This window comes from Daucus carota, chromosome 2, assembly GCF_001625215.2.
Source record: "Daucus carota subsp. sativus chromosome 2, DH1 v3.0, whole genome shotgun sequence".
NCBI classification, from domain to species: domain Eukaryota; kingdom Viridiplantae; phylum Streptophyta; class Magnoliopsida; order Apiales; family Apiaceae; genus Daucus; species Daucus carota.
In genome coordinates this window covers 40066003-40087860 of record NC_030382.2, presented here as the reverse complement: position 1 = coordinate 40087860, position 21858 = coordinate 40066003, and the positions used below count along the sequence as shown (strand labels likewise).

General features: G+C 35.4%; 3 protein-coding genes across 3 annotated transcripts; 2 read left to right on the top strand and 1 right to left on the bottom strand.

Moving 5' to 3' along the window:
• The first annotated feature begins 5266 nt into the window (after positions 1-5266).
• On the top strand, positions 5267-6890 carry LOC108206142 (nuclear transcription factor Y subunit B-1). The gene is made up of 2 exons (XM_017376342.2): positions 5267-5393; positions 6252-6890. The coding sequence occupies exons 1-2, from the start codon at positions 5315-5317 to the stop codon at positions 6794-6796; spliced, it is 624 nt and encodes a 207-aa protein (XP_017231831.1). The 5' UTR covers positions 5267-5314; the 3' UTR covers positions 6797-6890.
• A 191-nt stretch (positions 6891-7081) lies between these two features.
• LOC108203584 (tRNA (guanine(9)-N1)-methyltransferase-like) lies at positions 7082-12387 on the bottom strand. The gene is made up of 3 exons (XM_064087500.1): positions 11819-12387; positions 8931-9290; positions 7082-7515 (listed from the first exon to the last, which is right to left on the bottom strand). The coding sequence occupies exons 1-3, from the start codon at positions 12365-12367 to the stop codon at positions 7315-7317; spliced, it is 1110 nt and encodes a 369-aa protein (XP_063943570.1). The 5' UTR covers positions 12368-12387; the 3' UTR covers positions 7082-7314.
• Positions 12388-14613: 2226 nt separating this feature from the next.
• Positions 14614-21688, top strand: LOC108210032 (acetyl-CoA acetyltransferase 2). Its single transcript, XM_017381278.2, has 15 exons — positions 14614-14753; positions 14868-14934; positions 15642-15740; positions 15828-16001; positions 16080-16185; positions 16841-16979; positions 17908-17985; positions 18084-18149; positions 18836-18921; positions 19273-19372; positions 19445-19555; positions 19631-19672; positions 19788-19874; positions 20330-20415; positions 21183-21688. Exons 2-15 carry the CDS (start codon positions 14892-14894, stop codon positions 21214-21216), a joined length of 1251 nt encoding a protein of 416 aa, XP_017236767.1. The 5' UTR covers positions 14614-14753; positions 14868-14891; the 3' UTR covers positions 21217-21688.
• Positions 21689-21858: the final 170 nt, after the last annotated feature.

Sequence of the window (21858 nt, the reverse complement as noted above, 5' to 3'; positions counted from 1 at the left end):
TGAAATTTTAAAAAATGTCTACGGGGTTATGTGTTTCTACCTAATAACTTGAACCTTGAAGAAATTGCATACGTCAAGAGTTATCTGTTTGTACAGATGAAAAGTTTTTTACCTATTAACGTATGCATACAAGTTATGAGTTATCTGTTTGAAATAGATGAAAATTTCATCTCTTTATACCGAATGACTTGAATCTTGAAAAAATACATACGTCAGGAGTTATCTGTTTACACAGATAAATTTTTTTGTAGCTATTAACTTAAAATGATGCATGAATCAAGAAGTTCCATAGATGAATGCTAACTTAAAATGTAGATTGATCTCTTGTCAAAACTAACCACGTACTCCTCGTACTCCTCAACTGATATAATATGTGCCAAGTGTCTTGTGGTTAGTTTGATGTCACTATCTCATTTCTTTCTTTCATATATCTCCCTCTTATGATACATTGTCTCAAACATTGGTAGAAACAATCAGCTGAAAAAGATGAAGAGAACTTATGAAGAAAGCGAAAATTTTGAGTGCTACGGAAATTCCAGTGAACAACTGATATCTTATGGTAAGTCACACTATTTAATGTAAGATCCATTCAGTTAATTATTTTATTATCTAACCATCTATTGTTATAACTATTGCACTGTGACAGAAGATTTAGTGTCAGCTCCAAACGTGATACTGTGATAGGCTTAATGCGAAGGATCATCCCAATTCACGGTAAGATAATAGCTGATGCTGTGATATCAATTCAACCGTGTGTGATCAAGTTTATCCGCTATATGACAGCTGAAGCCAAGACTAGGTGTGGAGAAGGGATGAGCACAGCTATGACTGCACAGGATGTGTTAATAGCACTAAACAAACTTGGCTTTAATTCGCCACTACATTGGACCACTTTTTACCTATCTGAATCGCTTTCAAGAGTTTCAAGCTAAGCAGTGTCCGTCAGGTGAGCCCCTAGTAATCAGGAGGACACTCCAGCCCGGAGGTATGGGGCTTGCTGCTTCATTGGCTCCGGGTTTTGAGGTTGAAGGGCTGATGGCAATGGGAGGTTTCATGGGAGATGGTCAGAATGATGCACCTTCTGGCAGTGCTGCAGATTCAACTGGTGATGCTTAGTTTGTACCATTTGCCAAGTGCAGATAGGCTCAAGGCCCATACCAGTACCAGTACTTTTCATTAGGGCTGATCAGAAAACCGCCCAAACCGCATAAACCGCCCGCACCGCACCAAACCGCACCACAAAACGCGGTTTTTAATCTTTGTGGTGCGGTTGTGGTTTGAATTTTTCACAAACCGCACGGTGCGGTGCGGGTTGCGGTTTTAGTTTTGTTGGATGCGGTTTAAACCGCACCGCACCGCAATATTAATATATATTATAAAAATAATATTTATATTTATACTTTTATTAATATGTATATATTATAATTATCTATTACTCCCCGCACATTAAAACTTAACTACGCAACACTTAACAATCAGTAGCCCTGCATCCGTAAATAATTTGGTTTTGTTTATGCCTCTGACCAAATGATGTAGTTTAATTATCTCTATTTGGAGTTACATACTTGAACTTCTAATGATCTAACTTTATTATTTGTTTCCATCTTGTTTGTACAAGTGATTTTCCGAATAATTAATTCAATTTAAGTATTGTTAATCATCTCATAATATGTTATATTTTTGTAATATTTCAGATTTAAAATTTGTGTTCAAATGTAGAGATATTAATTATTTTTATTACATGTGAAAACCGCAGTGAACCGCACCACACCGCACCGCATTTTTGTGGTGTGGTTTATGCGGTTTTAAAATTTCGTGGTGCGGTTGCGGTTTGAGATTTTGATAAAACCGCATTTACGGTTTGGTTTGCGGTTTTAGGAAAAAACCGCACCGCCCGCACCGCGATCACCCCTACTTTTCATGTTTATTAAGAAGTTAAATAAAACATGTCTACAGACTACAGACTGCATGTCAAGTTTAATAAGTTGTATTTGCAGGTACTCTTGCTCGATCGATCTCTTTCTAATTTCATTTACATAATATTCTACTCTTATGATTTCTAAAACAGATTAATTCTTTTATTTTGTGTGTACGATTTTAATTATAATTAATTTTCATAAATATTATAAAATCACTATGAATATATAGTAAAACAGGATTACTATATCTAAGCATTTTTATTTGGGTTTTTTTTATATTTTAGCGAGTCTATTCTATTTTAGTTATCACACATTTGACTATAAGTTGGGCCTATCTATATGTTCTTTACAGGCCTAATAACACATGTCATTTATTTTCTTTTTTTCTCAAAGAAGTATATAGATCATCTTTATTCCTAATTGTAGCACTTTCAAATATTTTAATTTAAAAAAGTACGTTGGATATATTTACTTTTAGATATATACTTTGAGAATATTAAATTGACGAGATTAACATAAATATATCGATCCACTTACATAGTAACTTATGATCATAACACAATACATTCTTATTTTAAATAAAATAAAAATATAAAAAATATAAAAAAATAAATTTGAAAATACCGAATATGAAAGTTTATAAGCGAGTAGAGTATAAACTTGAAATGATAAATTGTATATAAAAATTGAACATTAATATATTATATATGTTTGTTTTCGAATATAGATATTGTCAAAAACACACGAGTAAATATTCATATTCATATTTATATTTTTATATCTGAAATTTTAATTAAATATAAATAATTGTGAATATGAACACTCTACATATTTTAAAACCAAACATGTGATCAGATATGGTATGAGCCATATTATCATACAATGTAAATAGCTACAATAATTTGACATGATACCTAAATAAAAATTAATTATATTTACACATCTATATGTTTGTACCTGTTAACTTGCTTAATTATGTATAGAGTTTATTCGTTGGTAGTTCCTTTTTTTTTTCGCTAGCATATTTGAAATTTTAAAAAATGTCTACGGGGTTATGTGTTTCTCTACCTAATAACCTGAACCGTGAAGAAATTGCATACGTTAAGAGTTATCTCTTTGTACAGATGAAAAGTTTTTGTGCCTATTAACGTATGCATACAAGTTATGAGTTATCTGTTTGAAATAGATGAAAATTTCATCTCTTTATACCGAATGACTTGAATCTTGAAAAAATACATACGTTAGAAGTTATCTGTCTACACAGATAATTTTTTTTGTAGCTATTAACTTAAAATGATGCATGAATCAAGAAGTTCTATGGATGAATGTTAACTTAAAATGTAGATTGATCACTTGTCAAAACTAACCACATACTCCTCAACTGATATAATATGTGCCAAGTGTCTTGTGGTTAGTTTGGTGAGCCCCTGGTAATCAGGAGGACACTCCAGCCCGGAGGTATGGGGATTGCTGCTTCATTTGCACCGGGTTTTGAGGTTGAAGGGCTGATGACAATGGGAGGTCTCATGGGAGATGGTCAGTATGATGCACCTTCTGGCAGTGCTGCAGATTCAACTGGTCATACTTAGCTTGTACCATTTGCCAAGTGCAGATAGGCACAAGCCAGATACTAGTACCAGTACCTTTTATGTTTATTAAGAAGTTAAATAAAACATGTCGTCTCTTTTTAATTTCATTTACATAAAATATGATTAATATTCTACTCTTATGATCTCTAAAACACCTTAATTCTTTTGTTTTCTGTGTGTGTATATGTATAACTTTAATAATATATGATTTTCATCATAGCTATTGGTCCAAATTTTATTAAACCAAATCAAATAAAAAATATTTACTGACGAATATAAAGGGAAATATTATGAAACTACTATGAATATATAATAAAACTGGATTACAATATTTAACCATTTTTATTGTTATATATGTGTGTGTATAAATTTTTTGGTGGTTCTCATTTGAACTAATTTATGAGTTTTTTACTTTGACAAGCCTGTTATATTTTAATTATCACTTGACTATAAGTTGGGTTTATCTATTTTAAATATGTCTGTACCGGCCTAATAACACATGTCAATTATTTATTTATTTTTCTTAAACAAGTATATAGATCATTTTTATTCCTAATTATTGCACTTTTAAATATTTTAATTTAAACAAGTACGCTGGATATATTTATTGTTAGATATATACTATGAGAAAATTATATTGACGAGATTAATATAAATTGAACATATATATATTAAACATGTTTGTTTTCGAATATAGATATTGTCAAATGCACGCGAGTAGATATTCATATTTATATTTATATTTGAAAATTAGTTAAATTTAAATATAAATATGATTAGAAATTAAAACAAAACTCTACGTATTTTAAAACCAAACACATAATTAGATATGGTATGAGCCACATTGTCACAAAATGTAAATAACAACAAAAATTAATGTTTGTTTTGATATGGTATGATTCAAGACTATTAGTTGAATCCCGTGAAACCATTTGAGAAGTTCATTGATATATCTTCTTTTTATAAAACAAATCAACTTTGATTCTTGAATAATCCACCTCACTTCTGCTTTTATTGTAATAAAAAATTCTCTCTTTGTGTGGAAAAGGCCGTATCAATAATTCTGATTTTATGTATGGACAATTCCTTAATATCTTGTTCATTCACGACAAGAAAAAAATTTTGTGTGTCGGTAAAAAAAACATGCTTTTTGGGGAGAGATGCTATTTCAAAGTCACGGGTATCTGACATATTCATAGGAACAAGCTGGTGGTGACAAAACGTATAACTTGTACAAATCTTCCCATTTTTCAAGTCGATTTGATCCCTTCGTTGGTAGAGCTATATTACTAGATCGTAGACATTTTTAATTAAGGTGTGATAACAATTAATAATATATTCATTAATTACATATAAAATAGGATAAATAATATAATAAATCATTAATACAGAGGAATAGAGTAGTATTACATTCAAAAATTACAAATATACAAGAGTGTATTTAGAAGGAAAAAAACACTATACACAAGTGAAGTGTGTGTATAAAAAAGACACACAAGACAATGAATGCAGTAGATGGTGGTTGATACAATGAATTAGTGTTGGGAGTAACAGTCAATTGTAACTCCGTTTGGTCAGTATATAGTGCCTCTTCCTACCCAGCGCAATAAAGTGGCTAGAGATCACCAAGACCATTTTGGACAATTGCCCTATTGTGTCTTCTTGTTCATCACGCTCTGCCACGTGTTGCATGCAACTCCTCTCTCTCTCTCTTTCTTTTCAACATACTCGACTCTTATTTGCATGTTCCTTTGGCATTACTCGCTTCTTCCAGAGAGAGAGAGAGAATAGCTCAGAGAGAGAGAGATGGAGAGAGCAGATCAACAGGCAAGAGGCTTTCAGGGGTACCGAAAGATTCATCAGCAGCAACAGTTGCCTGCTTCTGGTAATTCACAACACACACTCTCTCCCTCACCCTCTCTCTCTCTCCCCCTCCCCCCCTCTCTCTTTCTCTCTCCCCTCTCTCTCTCTCCTCTCTCTCTCACACACAAATAATCTCGCTGTATCTTGCCTGCTTCTGGTAATACACAACACACACCCTCTCTCTCTCTCTCCCCCCCCCCCCCCCCCCCTCCCCCTCTCCCTCTCTCCCTCTCCCTCTCTCTTTCTCTCTCCCCCTATCTCTCCTCTCTCTCTCACACACAAATAATCTCACTGTATCTTGCCTGCATTTCTAGTCATCTCACCATCTCTTTGTTTTCTTGTGCTAATAAAATGCTCTCCCAAACACACACATCTGTGTTCAAGTAATGTTTATTCATTCTTTTGCATATATAGGTGAAAGATTAACCGTGTTTTAAGTTAGAATATCTGATTCATTAATCTGAGAATTGTATTTTATCTTTGTGATTATTGATGTGGCAAATAGCAGTAGTATTAGACAAGCATGCAACTGTATTAGTAGTATCTTGAACTTTCATGCCTCTCTTTTATCTTATGCTTAACTAGTCATTTCTTCAATCCTCCAATCGATTTTGTTTGCATGTAAAAAGTTAAATAAGTTTTAAAACCCCTATCAACTGTGTTGTAAAAAACATTAATCAGAACTAATCGGCCGGATAACCTCATAGCTAGCCATTATTCGGGTAATTTGGTATCATTATATCCAACTGTTAATTTGGTATGTAGTTTTTATTTTTATCTTTTTATGGACTACTTCAGCATATATAGAGAAACTACTATTGTTGTGATCATATGATCTGCAACAATCTGCTATTTGTGTTTGTGTACTTTTCATGAACAGGGACGGCAAGTACAGGGACTGACAATAATCCAGCGGCTGGTGATCAAGATTGCCTTGTGAGAGAACAAGATAGGTTCATGCCGATTGCCAATGTGATACGCCTTATGCGGAAAAGCATCCCTTCCCATGCAAAGATCTCTGATGATGCCAAAGAACTGGTGCAAGAAAGTGTGTCTGAGTTCATCAGCTTTGTAACAAGTGAAGCAAACTACAGGTGCCAGAAGGAGCAGCGGAAGACCATCACTGCAGAAGATGTGCTCTGGGCAATGAGCAGTCTGGGGTTTGATGACTACGTCGAGCCACTCACCTTCTACCTGGACCGCTTTCGTGAGGCTGATGGGGGTGAGCGCAGCGCACTGAGGGGTGAGCCACTGGTGAGGAGGTCAGGGGAGCACGGGGCACCGGGGATTCCTCCAACATTTGCACCAGGGTACTATATGGGGCCGCATAATGCGCTTCTAGGGGCTGTGACAATGGGGAGCTTTGTGAATGATGTTCACAATGCTGGACCGTCTGGTGCTGGAGTTAATACCCTTGATCCATAAGCTAAAAGTGAAGAATGTGGAAAGTTAAGTTTCTTAGAGACATTGGATGAATAGACTAAAGTAGTTTCATCTTAGGGAAATTTGCAGATTATTAGCTAAGGTTTATCAGGATTGTTGTTGCTTGATATGACTGTTTTCAAGTTGGTATGAAACTATTAAATCGAAATTTAGTTGATGTTTCATTATCAGACTGTGTTCATAAGCTAGCAAGACCATTCATCAGTTGGCTTAAAAGTACACATGAAACACACCAACACACCATATTAAACGTATAGTTGCTAGCACTTGAACCAAAAACGATAAACACTTGGGCAATATCTTAAAGATCTATAAGCTTCTGATTCACTGAATATTTTTATAGAAGTCTAATGAAATAACTGGATGACTCTGCTATAAAATTGCTGGTACTTGAAAGTTGAAGTCACTATACTAAAGCACTAAACTAGATTTCAAGATCCTCACATTAGTATATGATGATATGAAATTGACATAGATTTAGTAGAATAGCCATGTGCCATTCAAGTTTCCGTACAAGGCTTTTTCTTCTCTTGAACGTCATACTGTTGTTCATCTTTGTCATCTACAAGGTCTCCTTGCTTTTCTTCTGAATCAGCTTCGAATCTTTTTCTCTGAGGAATCACTTGAAAAAATGAGTCCTTCCAGTCTCTTGTCTCCAAGTACTTTAGTATTATCTCTATCACTTGATTCACAGTGAGTACCTGCAATCACAAGGACGATTTGAAAAAAAAAATGAGATATGCACCAAGCTTCCACAGATTATTCAACATATAAACCTAATTATTGGTAAAAAGTTCGCATGGATACACATATTTTTCTGATGTCAAAAAGCAGTGTCTTAAACTTCACAAGCTCACAATAATGGGAACTCCAAAGATTGTAGTTGATAAAAGTTCTACAGTTGAATGCTACTAATTGTTTTAAATTTTAGCACAAATAGTTTCTAATTTTATGTTACATCAATCCAAAAGGTCAAATTTGCAGTCAGTTAAGTTTAAGAACGGACTCCTATTGTGTGAAACTGTAAGAGTGGGATCATCTTAATCGATTTCCCAACTAATTTACATAAAATTCAAAACATGCTATTCTAGTCGCACTTTCTATAACTTGAAATTATGATCAACTCAGACTATATTTGCACTTTCTAATTTACTTGACCTCCTGTATTCCGCAATTTATTGTCGTTGTTGTCGGATCCCGAGCTTTATACATATATTCAAGACTACTACCGCAAAAACAGATTTACATACGATAATTGACAATGATCATCACCTAATGACCATCCAGAATAATTGTTATAGTGCGTTTAGTTACCAAATTTCACAGAGCGCCTCATAGTTTTATCAAACATGTAATAGTGACATTTAAATTGAAAGGGTCAATAAACTCAAAATGACAAGTTAACTGATTACTAGTTATAAACTTATAGTAGTGAGGTTAAGTGATTCACTTGCAATGAGTTGCAAACAAAGTACTGTTAGAGTCTGTTGGGAGCAACTCACTTGTCCAGCTCTCAAGTTATCAATACAATAGACTCATTTTAAGAAACCAGGGAGGATGTGCAGCAACATCAATACATATTCTCTCTTATTCATATAATGATTCACATTTCATTGTTCCACTAATCAATTGATGAAATTTTAACACGCAAAACTTTACACTATTGTTCTATGATACATACTCCCTCCGTCCCTCTGGGATGTATACATTTGGAATGGTAGACTAAGAAAAGTGTATAAAGTAGTGTAAAGTAATGAGAAAGAGAAAAAAAAGTAGGTAAAGTAGTGGGCCCCATGCATATTTAATTGATAGATTTGAAAAAGTAGATTGACGTAGTGGGTGGGTGGGATTTTTATATTATAAAAGTTTACTATTTTGGGAAAGTTTTGAAATGTATAGAATTGAATGGGACATCCCGAAAAGGAAAGTGTATAGAAATCAGAGGGACGGAGGGAGTAATATGTATGTAAGAAAGTTGTTAATAATTGCATCATATTCATTAAGAATGTGTATGTGTGTGTGTGTGTGTGTGTGTATTCACCAAAGGAAGAAGAAAGAGTACTCTGTGGAAGAAAGCATATAGTCCTAACATAAATATACTTCTGATAAACAATACCTGGGAACTGGACATTTTCAGGAAGTTCCCTATTGGGAGTTTTGCTGTTTGTATGTTCTGCTCTTCTGCTTTTTTCATGGTTATTCCTTTCCATCTATTTCGATCCACTAATCCCCCAACAATATATATCTTCTTAGGATCAAGGTCATCCAGCATGGTTTCAGAATCTGCTGTTAGGTACACTAAATGTTCCTTTTGATGTTCGAAGGTTTGAATATATGGTTGAGTGTCTTTATCGATGATCCACTTATCAAAGCCTGGGAGCCGTTGAAGTTGCTTGTCCATTTCTCCTTGGCAACCAGTCAACCAAAGATGAGCGGCGGAAGTACATCGCCCATTTACTGCATAGCAGTACATAATCTGCAAGCATTAAAGAAATAATATATTGTTTATCTTAGAATTTACTTTCAAGAGAATACCCTATGCAAGAGGATGGCAGATTCTGAAATAGACAAACATGCACATAAACATACAAATAAATCAGATCATATATAGAATAGAATGAAGATGGAGCTCCAATACAAAATAGGAGATTTTATTACACAAAATATTTGTAAAGTGCCTCAACAAATGATGAATCCAAGCATGAATTTTTTTCCTAATCTTTGATGAAACAAAAAGCTTGTGAAGAGAAAGAGAGGGATAAGGAGATAAATTCAAAATGAAAAGAGAGGGTCCTCCCACAAAAATCAGTGGTACAAAAGTTATAAAGCTTTCAGAGAGCTTCCTGTCAATCTGTATTAGATCATCTTACAAGGGATCAACGACCAATCTGAATGATCCCAAAATGCCATTTGGAAAACATACACACAAACAAATCCTGATCATCAGACATCCCAGTTTTCCCCACATATCTATACAGATATTAACCGTGTCTTGCAGTTCTATCAATTAGTTATACAGAAGAGTCTAAGTGACCCCATTAAGAGGGGAGTTCAAATTTGTACTAGGAACATAATGTTCACTTGTGCTGTGTGTCTATCTGTATGCACCTACACATTCTATAATTCATGTGAACGAAGACACGTATTCAAAAAAAGTTCATAGAGATGAAATAATACAGTTATCAGTTTTCAGTTCAGCCTCGACCTGTAAAAATTACAGTTATCCTACGCACAAACTTTAAACTGTCCAGCAGTCATAGTGCAGCTCTTAGACAGTCACCCACCTGGGTGGCCATTAGGCCGCTTATAAAATTGACTATATATATTGGTTGTTTTCTTACATACATACATTTATGTGTTAAACTAAACAGAAAAAGTGTAGTTATACTACTGAAATATTGTATACAAAATACAAAACATGTATATACTATACATATATGTGTGTGGTGTATTTGTAAAGGTTATAATAAGAATAATAGAATAACCTGAATACCTGATAGAATTATTATTTTTTAACGAATTCTTTGGTTTAGATCGTTGTAGACGGTTTCACTGGTGACCGTAATATTTGCAAGATGACAATATTCTTTATAACCTATTTTTGGCTGGACCAGACCAAACATATACTGGCTGGGTCAAACGAAATTAGGCATAAATGAGGCAAACTGAATAGACTTAGGCGGCCCTAGGTGTCGTCTATGCCTTAAAAACTAAGTCGGGTCCCACGCCTAGCTATTTTCTGGCCTTGTCAACTATGTATACATATCAAGTTCACCAATAATATGATAGGGGCTCAATTTTACCACTAAATCTTTAAAAAAGGTTGTAAAAGGTTAGCCAGCTAGAAAGTTTTTGAGGGTTTATGGTGGTTGTTGGTGATGGCAGTCATTTTTGGCAGGCTGAAGGCAGTGTTCAACATTTTCCCCTAAAATTTTCAATTACGGTCTATTCACCTCTTCCTTTTATTGCTTCTTCTTTCTTTATCCAAACTATATTCCTCTGCTGAGAAATATGTGAATTAGGCCCTCACTATCTAGAAACTATTTAAATTTTCCTTTATTCAGGATTGGCAGTTACGGTGTTAATGTTGCTCGGGTTTGTAGTTAGAAGTTTTGGTATCTTGTGTCATCACCTTGAAAGTATTTAATGGCACTCAAATAATCAATTGTTACTCTGCCCATGACTCCATTTTATTCAAACTTACACAAATCAATTAAATAACTTCTAAACAAATAATTTGTTTATCAAGTTTAAACTCAAATAATACCATTTCATCAAATTACTGCATATACAAAACTTAATTTGCTGTATCTGATAAAGGTGGCAAAAATCACCACTTTAGTTTAAAACATGGTTAATATGAATGAAATAGACGGAGCATTTGTTGGTGTGTTCATTTTCTTTAAGTCAGCACCAACATACAGCAAACAAAGCAATACTATCTTATTTGGCAAGCCTAAACATCCTTATTAAAAATGACCTACTTAACAAGGAGTCTTTCTAAAGAGCTAACACGCCTCAGGGTAAGCAAGCATTCTGTTACCTTCTAAACTATTTGATAGGTATAATACCACTCAATCTAGAAAACAAAAAGAAGCAGAAAACCTCTGTTGAGAACAGCTTGATTTTCCCTGCTTAATACAATTCAACAAACAACAGTAAAATACCTAGCAGGCCTATTTAGCTTAAAATCTCCAATACAGCTTATCCCCAAATTTTATACATTCAGGTGCTACGGTATATTAATTAGAATAGGCTCCTAATATTGATATATGTAGGATATTGGTGAGAAAGGGGAAACAGAGGATTGAACCAATTTACGTGGAGTATTTTATAGATATAACTAAGATCAACAGCAATAATTAAAAATGTTTAGAGAGGAAACTAACATGTTATCGGTCGAGACTTCAAACCTCACTACGCATAATATACAATGCACACCATTTCCATATAAGCTACATAAATCTAATGCGCTGAAATTACGAAAGCCGGGTCAAAATGTACCTGCTGAACAAGACTATTGATTTCAGTGGGAGTCATAAGATCCGAAAACTCGAGATCAATCACCACATTCTGCCCATTCATCTTCGCCGCATTCAGCCTCTCCGCTTTCAATTGCTTCTCCTCAGCTCTCCTATCCATCCTCTCCTTCCTCACCTCTTTCCTCGACTCCATCACTTTCAGCTTCTCCTCTTCCGACATAGTCGCCAGCTTGTCCTCCCATTCCTTCCGCTTCCGCTCCGTCTCGCTCTTCTTCTGCGCCTTGGCTGCCGCTTTCTTCTCAGCTCTCTTGGCTTCGAATTTTTGCTGTTTTAAGAGCTTCTTTTGAGCGGTTTTGGATAGGCCGCCGGTGACGGTGGTGGTGGCGACGGCGGTGAGGGGTGGTGAGGTGGTGGTGGAGGCGGCGGCGGTGGATGAATCGTCGGCCATTGTTGAGAAATAGGGTTTTGAACAGTGGAGGTGGAGGAGGGGTATTTTGGGGTTGAGTGTGGAGAGAAGGGGAAATAGGGTGACCAGAATATGAGTAGAGTTAACAGGAGGAGAAAATAACATGCTGGCTCGTAAATGCGGGAGCCTCAGCATTTTTGGGCAGTTCGAATGTTCGATTATCGGTTATGCAATTTAAGACTATAAAAATAAATAAGTTAAAGTACGTAAATCTATTATATTTATTTGATTTGATTATGTTTTAATTATATATTTTACTATTATGATATTAGATTAAGCTTTTAGATTATTGGGTAAGTTACAAACTTTTCAGACTAAAGTACTAGAACTGTGTGTAGAAATATTCTTTGGATTAGAAAAAGCTTACAATCACTTTTTAAAAAATTCTCCCCAGAAAAAATCAATCCACATCAGCTCTCTGTCTACATAATTTTGTCAAAATAATAATGACATTAACAAAATGAATTCAAAAGACAAAAAAATTAAACATTGTCTACAGATAAAATTCTTATGCATGAAATGAGATATTATCAAGACTTGGATTCAAAACCAAGAATGATATATGAATTTTAATTTTGAAACTGAAATTATATTTTTGTGAAAGTCAATATCAGATTATCTTGTAGATTAAAAATGAAAAACGGTATTATGAACAAAATTAGTAAAAAAAATATGTGAATATTTTTTATGTCAACAAGACATTGCCACGTTTAAGAATTTAGTCATGTGAATTTTATCATTTTTGTCAAAATTTTAGACATACGGAAAAAGATTACATATTAGTTGCTATTATATTAAAATATAGTTTAAAATATCATTTTATAGTCTAAACTCGAATTATTTTAAATTAAACTTAGATACGAATTTATTGATTAACTAAGTAAAGGAGTTACATTCTTTTGACCTTTTTTCATGAGTGTTTATTAATTTCTTCGTTTAAGTAAAATTAACTGTATTTAATTTACAATTTGCATATCACAGTTGTCTACTTGTCTTCTGTCTAGAGGAAATTATGAACAAAAAATAACAAATTCTTATAATTATATTATAAATTTTAGTTGCTCCAATAAGGAAAGATGGCCCTGATTACCAAGAATATCAGAATTAATGCCCAAAATAACCGTTTTTTTAAAAAAGGCCCCGCAATGACATTTAGAGACGCAGAGGAGATAGCGTTTTACTCTTAGAGAAGGACGATACGTCGAGCAGCGTCTTCTTTTACATAAATAGATGAACACGCTATACAAAGTAGCGTCTGACATATATCAAACAGAAAATGCTTCGACGGGTGGTGTTTTACCACTTTTATATATACAAGACTTAAAAGAGAGAAAAGGCTAAATCTGATGAAGAAATAAAACAGCCTAAACTTTAATTAATTCGACTGGTTTAAACTTTTAGGGTTTAGATTTGGGTTGTAAAATGATTAATTCGTACTGTATATTAAATTGGCCGACGGTTAGGGTTTAGGATTGAGGGTGTAGGGCCGGTAGGCCCTACTCCCTCGAGCCTAAACCCTAATTAAGCGAGGCTGAAGGGCCGAAGGCCCGGAAGCCGAGACGCCGGCGGAATAAATAAATTTACAACCGTTAACATCTAGGGTTTAGGTTTGGGTTGCAGAATGATTAGTTCGTACTGTATATTAAATTGGCCGACGGTTAGGGTTTAGGATTGAGGGTGTAGGGCCGGTAGGCCCTACTCCCTCGAGCCTAAACCCTAATTAAGCGAGGCTGAAGGGCCGAAGGCCCTGAAGCCGAGACGCCGGCGGAATAAATAAATTTACAATCGTTAACATTTAGGGTTTAGGTTTAGGATGTAGAATGATTAATTTATACTTTAATTAATTCGAGACTTTAAGGATGAAGACCCTAAAACCGAGTAACCGGTTTAATAAAGTGAATTAAGTGTTGTTCAACATTTAGTGTAAACAAAAAACATTTGAATTTTTAAAAAGATTTGAAAATAGATAAAACGCCAACCCAAAGGGCGTTTCTTGTAAAGCAAGTAGCAGAACGTGAGACTAAGTGGCGTGTTGCTGAAAATTAAAAAGTACCATTGTCTTAAACGCTAGTGATGAAAGCGTTTTAACTTTTAAAAAAAAAATAAAAGAGTAAGACGCTACACGATGTAGCGTTTTGGTTTAAAAACCTAAGACGCTACATCACAAACGTCTCTAATGGTCAGTGAGGGCCACGATTCGGGTATTTTGTTATTTAGGGCATTTTCACCTAAAATCTAGTTATTTAGGGCCGGAACCCCTCCAATAAAATGGGCCTTAAAAAGTATGGAAATACCGAATTATTTTTACAGACGTGGAAGATAAAAAACGAAAGTAGTTGAGCTGACGAGGCAAAATTAATACAGTCCGAAAATGGCACGCCATTCCACAATAGCGTCGGCCTGTAAGAACAACCTGCCCTATCCTCATATATATATTTATCTGCTATACTGCTTCATTTTAAACCCTCTCTGTTAGTAGTTAATTACAAAGGTAATCATCACTTTCACTTTGATATTTATATGATCCTCGTTAATCTGCAATTAATCTTCAGTTTCACAACATGTGTCATTTTTAATTATGGTTGTGAACTTCAATTGTATGCAGATTTGTTGTTGATTAGACAATTCAATGGCTCATGAAGGACGCTTTCCTGATTCGATCAAACCTCGAGGTTGTTCTACTTGCTTTGTTTGTGTTTCTATGTAGCGTAATTTACATAATCTGGTTAAGCTACTCTGCTAATGACTTGAGATTGTGAGCCCGTGCCTTTGATGTAATGATTTTTTTAGAAATTTTAATTGGGATGATATATTAAAAGTTGTTATAAATGATGGAATTCTTGTGTGATTCACTCTTTGAATGTCGAATAAAATGAGCTTTGGAATGAGGGGAGTGTTTAAGATCTATGTTTTAGTTAAGCCCGAGTTTCAACACCTCAAGATGTGACGGATAGCGGGAGATGGGGGTTGGTAACTTAACAACAATGCAAATGGTTTATTTTCTTGTCGGGCGATTGTTTTCCACTAAAGCTGTTTCGCTTATCTGAAGTTGTAGTAGCTCTTTTACACAGTTCGTGGTTTGGTAGGCAGGATTTAGTTTAAATCGGTACTTGACATGCCCCCCCCCCCCCCCCCCCCCCACCACCACACACACACACTTCGAGGCCCATCGCAAGGAAAGCAAGAACGTTTTAATCTTCTTATTCTTAAGTGGAATTTGCACCGTTCCCTGTTTTTTTGAGCACTAAAAAAGAGTGATCTGAATGAGGCTGATGCCTCCCAGTTGGGGGGAGTGGGGGGGGGGGGGGGGGGAGAACAGATGATATTGAGAACTCCAAGCTCTTGTCTAATTATTGTACACATTACTTTATTGGTACAGATGTATGCATTGTCGGTGTTGCAAGAACTCCGATGGGTGATTTCCTTGGTTCTCTTTCCTCACTGTCAGCTACCCAACTTGGCTCTGTTGCTATTGAAAGTAAGATCTGTTAAAAAACCTTGATCTTCATTGTCTGTTTGATCGTGTTAAAGTTCTGAATGTCTTTTTTGTGACTGTTTACTGTAGGTGCACTTAAAAGGGCTAGAGTTGATCCATCACTCGTAGAAGAGGTCTTTTTTGGAAATGTTTTGAGTGCTAATTTGGGGCAAGCACCTGCAAGACAGGCGGCATTAGGTGCAGGAATACCTAATAAAGTGATCTGCACCACAATTAATAAAGTATGTTCTTCAGGGATGAAAGGTGAGCTGTCCATCTGTAAAATATCTGTTGACATTATCCTTCAGATATTACTCTAAACATTTGCCGTTTTGAATACAGCAACAATGCTTGCAGCACAGTCTATCCAATTGGGTGCCAATGATGTTGTTGTGGCTGGCGGTATGGAGAGCATGTCTAATGCTCCTAAATATCTAGCAGGATCGAGGTTAGGCTTCTCGTTGATAGTTCATTGCATAAAATTTTCTCCACTAAAGAATTAGAGTCCGAAGTCAATAACTAGATTTGATCAGAACTAAGAGTCTCTTCTGTTCCATGGCAGTAGCATTACTTTTTGTATGTACATTATGAAGTTGACAGAAACACTTCCATGTAAGATGCTTTGCTTGTGAATATAAATGCACTACTCACACCAATTGGAAGCATTCTGTAGATTTTAGGCATTAGTATCAATTAAAGTAACAGGGAGTTCGAGTGCAATTGGATAGTCCAATTGGTAAGGGCTTATCCTCTGTTGTCCAGGTTTCTGGGTTCAAGTTTGTTGCGCCAGTAGTGATGTCAATCCGACAATTGGGGTGGAAAGGGCTCATGTCTGGAACTTAACAAAATTATTTCATAATGCTAGAAGCTTAAGTCAGTATCCTATCCAGACCATACTCTTATAGCTCTTCAGTACAAAGACAAATTCTCCCCATTCTTTTTACACTAACGTTGCAAATTTTGGGGGGAAATGTTATATCCCTTTTTACTGCAGGGCAGATTGTACAAAAGCATGTCGCTGCTTAAATTTCTGTCTATGTGTCTGTTTCGACTAACAGCAAGTTGTACAAGTTATATTTACATTGATTTTATCATTTCCACAGAAAGGGTTCTCGATTAGGACATGAAAATATAATTGATGGGATGCTTAAGGATGGCCTATGGGATGTTTACAATGATTTTGGAATGGGGGTCTGTGCTGAGTTATGTGCTGAACAGCATAGAGTGACAAGAGACGAGCAGGTGTGTTATTTCGTTGCATTCCATTAGTATGTAGTATTCCAGCATGTTTAGCAGTGTCATTTTGATTTTCTGAAATTTTATAAATAAATTATTTGGTTAGTGATTGTGAAAGTTATAAGGATAGATGTGTCTGTTTATTTTCCTATTCGGTCGCTAGGAGATGTTGTGGGATAACCGCTGGATGATTCAGCTTGATAAAAAAGTAGCTGGTGTGACAGTTTATCCCCCCCCCCCCCCCCCCCTCTCCAATCATCTCTCCTTTCCCTCTCTTTCTGATCCTCCTCTTTTGTCTCCCTCTATTTTATTTCCCTCGTCACTCATGTCTTCAGTATATTAGATAATTAAAATATAGATAGGCACTTGCAACATCTTTAGACCTAAGTGAGTGTTAATCTAAAAGATTACAAGGACTTACATTTAGCCATACTTAATTTGGTACTAGTGATTCTACATTTTAGAGAGTTGGTTGTCCCCCAAGTTTCCTCTATTTTTAGGAGGTCATTGCTCTTCTGCAAATTAAGCTCTGGAATATATTAAGCTCCGAAATTTGAGTACTAACACACACATATCTCCATTGAGGCTTGACCCCTTGGTAAGAAACGAAAGGGAGTCTCAATCTTTTTTTCCTTCTACTGTTAATGTACATGTACACAGAGAGAGTGAGTTGAAATAAATAAATTCTCTTAAGTGTGTTTCCTCAAGAATCTGGCATTCTTAGAAATTAATGTTTCTTATATTTACATGTCTCTTCATTGCTAAATCAAGCAAATTAACACCCAGGGAACGATATTCAATCAAATATCAATGTATTAAGAGGGCTTATACAGTTTTGTGTTAACAATACTTGTTAAGAAGATTGTCCTTGGTCTTCCATAGCGAAGTAGATCAAACCACACTTTCTTAGCTCCCTTTTTTTGTCCTTTTTCAGGATTCTTATGCAATTCAAAGCTTTAATCGAGGAGTGGCTGCTCAAAGAAGTGGTGCCTTTTCATGGGAAATAGTTCCGGTTAGGATCCCATTCTTTGTGATCTTTAAGTGTACCAAGTAGTAAAATATTTAATTTATCATATTGCTTATTCCTGAGTATTGTTATCATTACTGCAGGTTAAAGTTTCTGGGTTGAGAGGAAAAGGTTCTACTGTCGTTGATAAAGATGAAGGCCTGGGAAAGGTAATACAATATTGATATTCTAGTTTTATGCAACATAACTCTGGCATGATCAAATCTGGACTGGTTGAATTGAAACTTGGTAGCTTAATATTTGAACATGCATCTGCTAGCAACTAAAATTGTCCATTATTAAAGTTCAGTAATTGCTTTGATTAAATTTATTCCATCACTTGGCAAAGTTACAAAGTCTAGCATAAAGAATTCCATATGTTATATTTGACTAGGTAATATCGTTAAAGTAGGACACACTAGATAGAATATGATTAAATTGATATACAAACCAATAATATTCATTGTTTTTCAGACATTTGGGTACAGTCATGTCCATTTTAGTGGCTCGTCACTCATACTGTTTCTACTTTCTTTTCTTTTAATGCTCTTATACTTCTGGAATATATGATTGCAACATAAGATCCATGCATGTATGTATGCATAACATGGAGTAATCCCATCAAATTAAATTGTTTGTTTAGTTTGATGCCAGTTGCTGTTGCAGCATGCTCTTTTCTATCAGCTGTATATTGCATTACATGTTACTTCTGTGAGTTCCTCATTTGCTGCTTTTTATTGCCACTGTTTTGCTAATAAAGATGCAAAGCATGCCTGTGGGGATGAATTTTGATTACATTACGTTCCACACTTAATTTTTCATTAATTGTTATATGTTCTTTTCCTGTAATGCTTAGTTCGATGCATCAAAACTGAAAAAACTCAGGCCAAGTTTCAAGACAAACGGGGGTTCTGTCACTGCTGGCAATGCTTCTAGTATAAGGTTCTCTTTCTGTCTATCTGTTTTCTTCTACACTGTCACTGATGTGTCAAGGGCAACTTCCAGACATGTCTTTTACTGGCTTCTATACTGGCAGGCCAACTGTCCCTGTTAGATGAAGAACTTAATCTCAACATATAACCAAAATGACAAAGTGGCCTTCCTTTAACCCCTCCCCCTATATTCAAAAAAATCTGAAATGTATTAATAAGGTTTTTCAAAGTTTCGTAGTCCCAAGTATGAGGCATGTCTTAATATTATAATGAAAATTTTGGGACTACCTTATCTACAAATTCTCTGAGACCACATCATCTTTTTTTACAACCTATCTTGATAGTTTTTCATCGTAAACAGTGATGGTGCAGCTGCACTAGTGCTGACTAGTGGTGAGATGGCACGTAAACTTGGCTTACAAGTGATTGCGAAGATCAGAGGCTTTGCTGATGCTGCTCAGGTATTGTATTCATTTGTTAGTTCCCTGTGACTTGTAAGTTGGTGGTGTAATTTTTGCTCCCTAAATATGCAGGCCCCTGAGTTATTTACTACGGCTCCATCGCTAGCCATACCGAAAGCTATCACAAATGCTGGTTTGCAGGCTTCTGAAGTTGATTATTATGAGATAAATGAAGCCTTTTCTGTAAGAGTTCTCGCTCTCTGATTCTTTAAGAGCCTTGTTATTAGTACAAGCACTCTAATCACTTTGTTTGTATAGGTTGTGGCTCTTGCTAATCAGAAGCTCCTTGGGATCAGTGATGTAAGTCATCTGTGTCCTTTGCAGCTCTATTATAACTATATATTTATATTAGCTTGTCTGGGAATATCATTTACCATCTAAGTCTAAATTATATTCTCAATACTTCTGAATTTAGAAAAAATTGAATGTTCATGGAGGTGCTGTGTCTTTGGGACATCCACTTGGTTGCAGTGGAGCTCGGCTTTTGATCACATTACTTGGGGTACTGTTTTTTCTACTTCTATATAGATACAGTGGGTTCCCTATAGCTTCTTGCTGTGAACGTGTTGAGTGTTGACCTTGATAGAATCATATATAACCCTCAGATCTTTGTAATGATGCATGACATTAATACAATATTAACTGATCAAGATTTGCCGAACATTTGACATATATTATCTGAATTATGTGCAAGCACTTAGGCACTTTGAACTCTGATGTATATGAGTGCTTATGAGAAGAATTTTTGATATTATCCGCTTTAACTTATTATGGAAGTTGCACAATAAATTATCATTCTTCTCTCTTTGGCCTCCAGAGATGCCAAAAGATGACAGATGCCGTGTGTCCAAATGATGTCGATTGTTTTTTTGCATAATATATTAATGGTCAATTGTTTTTGCTTTTCTGTCTAGGAATAAGGTTTTAGTATCTCTGAGTCAACAGTATCATGTGCAGGTACTGAGACAAAACAATGCAAAGATTGGTGTTGCTGGAATTTGCAATGGGGGAGGAGGAGCTTCTGCTCTTGTTCTGGAGCTCATGTAAGCCATTAACTTTTATGTTAAATAGATGTGCTCATGATATTGCTCTGTGTATGGATTGTCATGCTTACAGAAAGGTAGGTTACCTGGTTTGCTCATGATATTGCTCTGTGTATGGAATATGGATTGTCATGTTTACTGATAGGTAAATTACCTAGTTTAAGGCTAGATAATCCTCATCTACTATTAAACTTTCCCATAGTAAGTTTGCTCACTTACAGATTGTGTTTCCAAGACTTGTGTGTGTTTGATCACAAGGGACATCTAGTTAATGTTAGGTGATAATTTTTTAAATTTGAACTCCCTAATTGGATGAAATGTGAAATTAACTACTTTGAACTTTGTGAATGAAGTCCCTTGAGTATGAGAAACTTGACGTATAGATAATCAGACCTCTTTCATGTAGAAAATTACCGGCTCCCACCTTTTACATGCAAAGCATGAGTTTAAGATATATAATTAATTACATTGTTGCTCTCTCAAGAGTTATATTTTTCCTTTTGTTTTGTTGGCATCTATATAACATAAAACCACTGAATTTTCACTATGCACTACATCTTTAATTAATGAATAGGTGAATGGAAATGATAGTGAATTCAATGGTTTTGGTAAATAATAATAAGTTGTTGCTGATCCAGGTAAGCACTCAAATGTTACTGGTCTTTGCAGATATATTGTTAACGGCTACTTGTGTATATTAATTTGTCCTAGCTGCTATGAATCATATATACATAGTTGAAATTTTGAAAACTATTTGTGACTTGCAGGCCAGGTGCAGTGGTTGGACGTTCAAAGCTGTGACAACTTTATGCTTAATACTGGGCTTTCTCAACAACTGTCTAAGCTGTTGGTGTTGTAAACTACGTGTAGCTGTTATACCATAAGGATCTGATGATAGTAACCGTAAAAATAAGAAAAGTAGCATCTCAATTTAGCGTTGCTATAGATTGCAACTGCCATTACAAAGTCATATTCACCGGTGTATACAGTAGTTGGAGTGCTTTCTATAATTATACCGAGAAGGGACACAAAATCAAAATCAAAATAAGATGTATCATCGGCCAGCTATGAGATGCCCTAAGCAGGTGCTCATATTTATGCACGCATTGGAGCTTAATGTTATAGGAAGGCATAATGTGCTAGTTGGAGCTAAGTCCATGTTAGCTTCAACTTGAACTTGTTTGTGAATGACTAGTTTCGATAGTGGCTCTACCTGACTTCGTGTGAATTGTGATCATATCTGTATTTTTGCTCAGATGTTCGGTTCTGGTAATCTGGTGTACTATTCCTTTAGCAGTATTTTATTTTTTTTGTTTGGCAAAATTCCTTTCGCAATACTATTTTTTTTTTTCGGGGGCTAAATCCTTCCTCCAGCAGACCAGCTTAAGGTAGTATATGATTTCGCAAGTTAAAAATATATTAGTAATTTACAATAAATAATAA

Bases quoted from the DNA above. Each gene is read 5' to 3' on its own strand.
- LOC108203584 (XM_064087500.1), bottom strand. From the start codon at position 12,367: ATGTTATTTTCTCCTCCTGTTAACTCTACTCATATTCTGGTCACCCTA. The intron at 9,291-11,818 runs GTACATTTTGAC...TAATGCTTGCAG, and splicing joins TCAATAGTCTTGTTCAGCAG to ATTATGTACTGCTATGCAGT. The intron at 7,516-8,930 runs GTATTGTTTATC...TTGTGATTGCAG, and splicing joins TGAAAATGTCCAGTTCCCAG to GTACTCACTGTGAATCAAGT.
- LOC108210032 (XM_017381278.2), top strand. From the start codon at position 14,892: ATGGCTCATGAAGGACGCTTTCCTGATTCGATCAAACCTCGAG. The intron at 14,935-15,641 runs GTTGTTCTACTT...TTATTGGTACAG, and splicing joins TGATTCGATCAAACCTCGAG to ATGTATGCATTGTCGGTGTT. The intron at 18,150-18,835 runs GTAATACAATAT...TGTAATGCTTAG, and splicing joins AAGATGAAGGCCTGGGAAAG to TTCGATGCATCAAAACTGAA.
- LOC108206142 (XM_017376342.2), top strand. From the start codon at position 5,315: ATGGAGAGAGCAGATCAACAGGCAAGAGGCTTTCAGGGGTACCGAAAG. The intron at 5,394-6,251 runs GTAATTCACAAC...TTTCATGAACAG, and splicing joins GCAACAGTTGCCTGCTTCTG to GGACGGCAAGTACAGGGACT.